This window comes from Nematolebias whitei, chromosome 16 (assembly GCF_014905685.2).
Source record: "Nematolebias whitei isolate Nwh7 chromosome 16, NemWhi1, whole genome shotgun sequence".
NCBI classification, from domain to species: Eukaryota; Metazoa; Chordata; class Actinopteri; order Cyprinodontiformes; family Rivulidae; genus Nematolebias; species Nematolebias whitei.
The window spans coordinates 5,318,521-5,323,883 of NC_056513.1; the positions used below are offsets into that span (position 1 = coordinate 5,318,521).

General features: G+C 39.4%; 1 protein-coding gene across 1 annotated transcript; it reads left to right on the forward strand.

Moving 5' to 3' along the window:
* Window positions 1-960: 960 nt before the first annotated feature.
* On the forward strand, window positions 961-3,067 carry LOC119423032 (prostaglandin D2 receptor 2). The gene is made up of 2 exons (XM_037690442.1): window positions 961-999; window positions 1,856-3,067. Exons 1-2 carry the CDS (start codon window positions 961-963, stop codon window positions 3,065-3,067), a joined length of 1,251 nt encoding a protein of 416 aa, XP_037546370.1.
* The last annotated feature ends 2,296 nt before the right edge of the window (window positions 3,068-5,363 follow it).

Consider the following 5,363-nt stretch of genomic DNA (forward strand, 5'->3'; position numbering starts at 1 on the left):
AAAGTGGAACAAACCAGTTATGTTGGTGCTAAGATGGTCTCTTTGGCACGCCCCCTTCTCTGGTGCCGGCCCACTTCCTCATTGACAGTCATGTCAAACTGGTTCAAACCCAGTTTGAGCATGGACTTTTTTGGGTTTTTTAAACATTTAATATGTTTACTATGTTCCATTATGAATAAAATTTGGTAATAGTTTTAATTTCATTCCATCCATCCATCCATCCATCCATTCATTATCTTTATCTTCTTTTTTTCAGGTCATGGGGTTCACTGGTGCCCATATCCAGCTATCACTGTGAAAGAGTCGGGATACACCCAGAACAGGTCTCCAGTCCATCACAGGGACACATAGAGACAAACAACCATTCACTCTCTCTCTCACCTAGGGACAATTTTGAGTTACCAATCAGCCTAACATGTATGTTTTGGGTCTGTGGGATTATTATATTTTGTTATTTACATTTTTTATAAAATGTACCACTAGTTTTGAGATTGGGGTTGCACAAAAATGTTTTCTTTGCAATTTCATTGCCAGAAAAGGAAGTGTTTAGTTTATCTATGAAGATGAACAACTGAGTCATATACAGAGAAATGCGGTTGCTTAAAATATGAAACAAACCACAACAGATTTCATCATGGTTTCTTGGTAGTGGGGAAGAGGAATGCACTGAAACCAATCCTGCATGGGACCTCCTGAACTGTATATGCATATCTATAGAAAACTGGGTCAGCACTGGTTGGTTACCTTAGCCCACCAGAACCATACAAACTAAACAGGGCCACTCAAAAAACAAATGACATGGTGTTTTAATAGTGGGTTTTTGGGGTTCTGTGAGGGTGAGGCCATGAGCTTTAATTAGTTTTTATACGTTTAAATTCTAATGTTCACGGTGGCTCAGTTGGTAGAGCTGTTGCCTCGCAGTGAGAAGGTCACCGGATCAAATCCCAGCCAGGGGGTGTCATGATTGGTGCTGGTGAACCCAGTTGTGCAGGCAAGCAGGTGAGGACTCAGGATTAATATGTAAAAATAAAAGATTTATTAACAAAACAAAAGAGCTGACAGGGCAGCAAAAACAAACAAGGATGGACAGGTGGTACTTATAAAACAGACAGGTCATCAACAGTGAGCAATGGATAATGCCTGGACAAAGACTAACACAGAGACACAAACTTATATATAGAGAAACACCAATCAGACAAAGTGAAGGCACCTGTGAGTGATCACAGATGCCAGGAGACAGAGACTGAAGACGCAGCACATAAACACGAGACAAGATGGGGCTAGACACCAGAAACACAAACCCTGTAGAGACATTAACAGAGGATCAGGGAAACACAGACATGAACACAACAAGGACAAAATCACAATTCCTACAGGGAGACCTTTCTGTGTGTAGTTTGCTTGTTCTCTCCGTGCATGTGTGGGTTTCCTCCCACATACCAAAACATGCATGCTAGGCTGATTGGTGACTCTAAATTGACCCTATAGGTGAGAGTAAGAGAATGAATGGTTGTTTCATATGTCTCTATATGTCCCCGTGATGGACTGGAGACCTGTCCAGGGTGTCCCCCGCCTCTCATAGTGACTGCTGGACATGGGCACCAGTGATCCACACAATTCAAAAAGGAAGAATTGGATAAAAGATAATGATGGATGGATGTTTAAATTCTAATGTTATTTCGATATCAACAAGTTTTTTAATCTGTTTTTTTTAAACCAACACATCTTTGGGGGTACTCTTTGGAACCCCTCCCCACTCAACTGAAACATGTTGCATGAACTTACTTGCGTTTATCACTACATTAAAAAAGCAACACTTTCACATTTTTGACATTAAATCTTTTTTTTTTTTCAGTGCCTCAGCATCAACCTGATCCTAAACATGAATATCTCCTACTGCCCACTGATCGATAAGATGAGGAACCACAGCATGAACAGCACCAAGGTCAACTGGGTGGTGGTTTTTGTCCACGGTGTCGTCTCCTGCCTGGGGATTCTGGAAAATGCCCTGATCATTTGGGTGCTGGGTTTTCGCATCAGGCAGCGCACAGTGGTCTGCATTTGGGTGCTCAACCTGTCCCTGTCTGACTTCCTGGCCTGCCTGACACTCCCTCTCTTCACAGCCTACCTGTCTTACTCCCAGAGCTGGACACTTGGAAACGCCCTGTGCGTAGCACAGTCATCCATCTTTTACCTGAACATGTTTGCGTCGGCCTTCATGCTGACAGTCATTTCACTGGACCGCTTGCTGCTGGTGGTCAAGCCAGTGTGGAGCAAGACTCATCGCTCCTTGGCTGGAGCGTGGAAGGTGTGCGCCATAGGGTGGTTGTGGGCGATGATAAATACTGTCCCATACGCTGTGTTTCGCTCCGTGATCGATAAGAATGATGGGAAGTCTTTGTGCTATCATAACTTTGCTTTGTATTTGCCCACTAGTGCGTCACTGGAGAGAAACTGTGAAATGAGACAGGCAGCCACTGCCATCTCCAAGATACTGTTTGCATTCTTGATTCCTTTGGTGATTATAACTGCAAGCTACATCAAAATTGGGCTCAAGCTTAAGGATCTGGATAGGAAGAGAAGGGCAAGTAACAGCTGGCTGAAAAATATACTAATGAGAAATGAAAACTCAGTAGAAACAAATACTTCTGTAAAAAGCCAAACTTCCGATTCATTATCCAAAGCCAAATCAAACAAAAGGTCCTCCAACACTCCTGCTCCGTCACTGCTTTCCAAGAGTTTCACTAAAATGATAGCACTAGTGATCATTTCCTTTACCGTCATATGGGCTCCGTACCACATCCTGTGCATGATGGAAGTGACGGCCCTGAAGGAGAAAGAGATTTACTCCATCGTGGAGACGTGGCTCCCGCTGGCTGCAACTTTCTCGTTCCTGAATCCAGTTTTGAACCCCGTCTTGTACGCCTTCAGCTGCCCACAGTTCTGCATGAACATCCGCCAAAACCTGGCAGCGGTGTTCGAAAGCCTCTTGGAGGAAGGAGGGGAGTTGGTGGCGCAGGGGAGGAGCAGTAGAGCCAGGAGTCGGAATGTGAGCCTTGTAGCTTGACTTCTACTGGCTGACATTTTGTTTTAGACCTGTCTTCTTATTTTAGCATTATTTGAGCTGAAACAACAATTTATAAGTGACTAACAAAACGTTTAGGTGATTTTATGCCAAATTCTAAATACTGTATGCCACAAAAAAAAAAAAAAAAAACCATTGTAGCACGTCAAGTCATTTACCTGTACCAAGACTTTTGCTCTTCAACAAACATGAACAGTGCACATTTTTTTGTTGTATTTGTCTGCTCTGCCAAGATTTGCATTTTATTAATTTATTCATTAATTTTTATGGGAGTTTCATTTAGAATGTCAATTTTAAGACATACCTCGCCATAACCGATTACTGTACTTGCCACCGAACATGTCGCATCAGTCCAAATATGTCTAATAAAGTGGAAAAAAACATGAATACGTCACTTTGCCGTATAGGTCGCATCTATTATGCGGTTGTGTTGTGCCAAAAATCGATTGGCTGCCAAATGGTGGCTGCGGGAGCATGCACGGGAGGACTCTAACAAGAATTTAACAAGATTAACACTTAAAAACAATTTTGTTTGCTCAATAAATAAAAGTGTCTCGTGAATAGCAACTTTTACCTGTTATTGAGACACTTGACTTGCCATACTAGTGGAGCGCTCTCTAGTGGCTGAAAATGGGAGGTTCAATATCCTGATGCATGCTCAAGTGTTCAATATTTTTCCATGTCCGAATGAATGAAATCGTCAGATCTCAGCCAAAGATTGGGTTATAAATATGGGGAAACCAAAAACATAAATATGTCGCTTAGCTGTATAAGTCGCAGGCATGCTAATTTATGCATAAAACTGTGACTTATACATCAAAATGTATGGTAGTGTTTAATGCCTAAACTTAACAAAGTTTGCTGTTTAAAGAAAAAGCACGATTGTGATAAAAACAAAAACACATGGCCATTTTCAGGCACATTTTTACTGCACCAAGGTGCTTAAACAGTGATTTTTATTTATTTACTATATCCTAAAAATGATTTTTTTAGACACAGTCAAGTTTAAAAATTCTTAATCTGTCACTGAAATGAAGATTGTCTTGATTTGAGAGAAAATGTCAGGAAATGTTTTGTTTTTCTTTCCTGTTTCCTTGTTTTGTTGTTATTTGTGTAAAAAAAAATGCTTAAAAACATTTAAAACAGAAAGAAATAAAACAGTAAATTAATATGAGTTGCGGAAAGACAAAGTGTAAATGATTGGATGTTTTCAACACTCCAGATTTTAACTGCATTAACTTTCCCTTTAATTTAATTCGATTTTTATATTTTCATCTTCAACCATATATTGATTTTGTTTTACAATATTTTAGTCCAACCTCCAACCCCCAGAAACACTCATGTCCAAACACATGCATTTTAATTTTTTTTTTTTTTTTACATTTAATGACCATAAAATGCAAACTGTTGTGTTCTACTGCAATAATTCTGGCCTCATGTCCAACAAAATGTATACAAACTACAAAAAAATGATGAATTTGACTCTGATCGTTCCCAACCATGGTCCTTGAGGAACACCACCCTGCATGGCAACACACATTTGAATGAACAGGTGATTAACAGGCTTCTGTAGAACTTCAGGATGTAATAAAATCACAGAATCAGGTGTGTTGGAGCAGAGAAACAACTATAATGCAGGATGGTGTTCCTCAAGGACCAGTGTTGGGAACCACTGGTTTACACAAATTGCATTTTATGAGTACTGTATTACAGTAATTTCCTTAACTTCTCATTCAACTAATACCTAAAGGTTTTTTTTCTGTTTTGAGCTGAGTTGTTTAATACAATAAGTCCAACAATAAATTGTGAGTAAATTACACATTCCTAAACGTATATCACTATTATAATTGTAAGCAGGACAGCATGCTAACGTTAGTAACTTGTCAGCGGTGGGTGGCATTTATAGTTTTAGGCATCTGTTTGGGTTTGGAGATCCAGGTAAACTGTGAACCTTTACACTTGCATGCCCACCTATAGATGAATTGTTATCCCCTCCATTACAACCAGTATTTATTTGGTCAGATATGAACATTGCATGGTTTTACAAAAACTTGAAGGAATGTGCTACTATATTTGTTTTTGTCTAAATTAACAAACGTGAGCATGACATTTTTAGAATAGGGACAACTGTGAGATATCTGCACGTAAATATTAAGGTTTCAAGACCATTTTTGTACTTAAATTCAGAAATGTTGTGTTTTAATGTTCAATTTACACATTTATTAGTTAATACTTTACATATTTGTGTCACAATATTTGTACACTGAGAAATTGTGAA

Excerpts from the sequence above, each read along its gene's own strand:
- LOC119423032 (XM_037690442.1), top strand. The coding sequence starts at position 961 with ATGATTGGTGCTGGTGAACCCAGTTGTGCAGGCAAGCAG. Across the intron at positions 1,000-1,855 it reads CCAGTTGTGCAGGCAAGCAG|TGCCTCAGCATCAACCTGAT; the intron begins GTGAGGACTCAG and ends TTTTTTTTTCAG.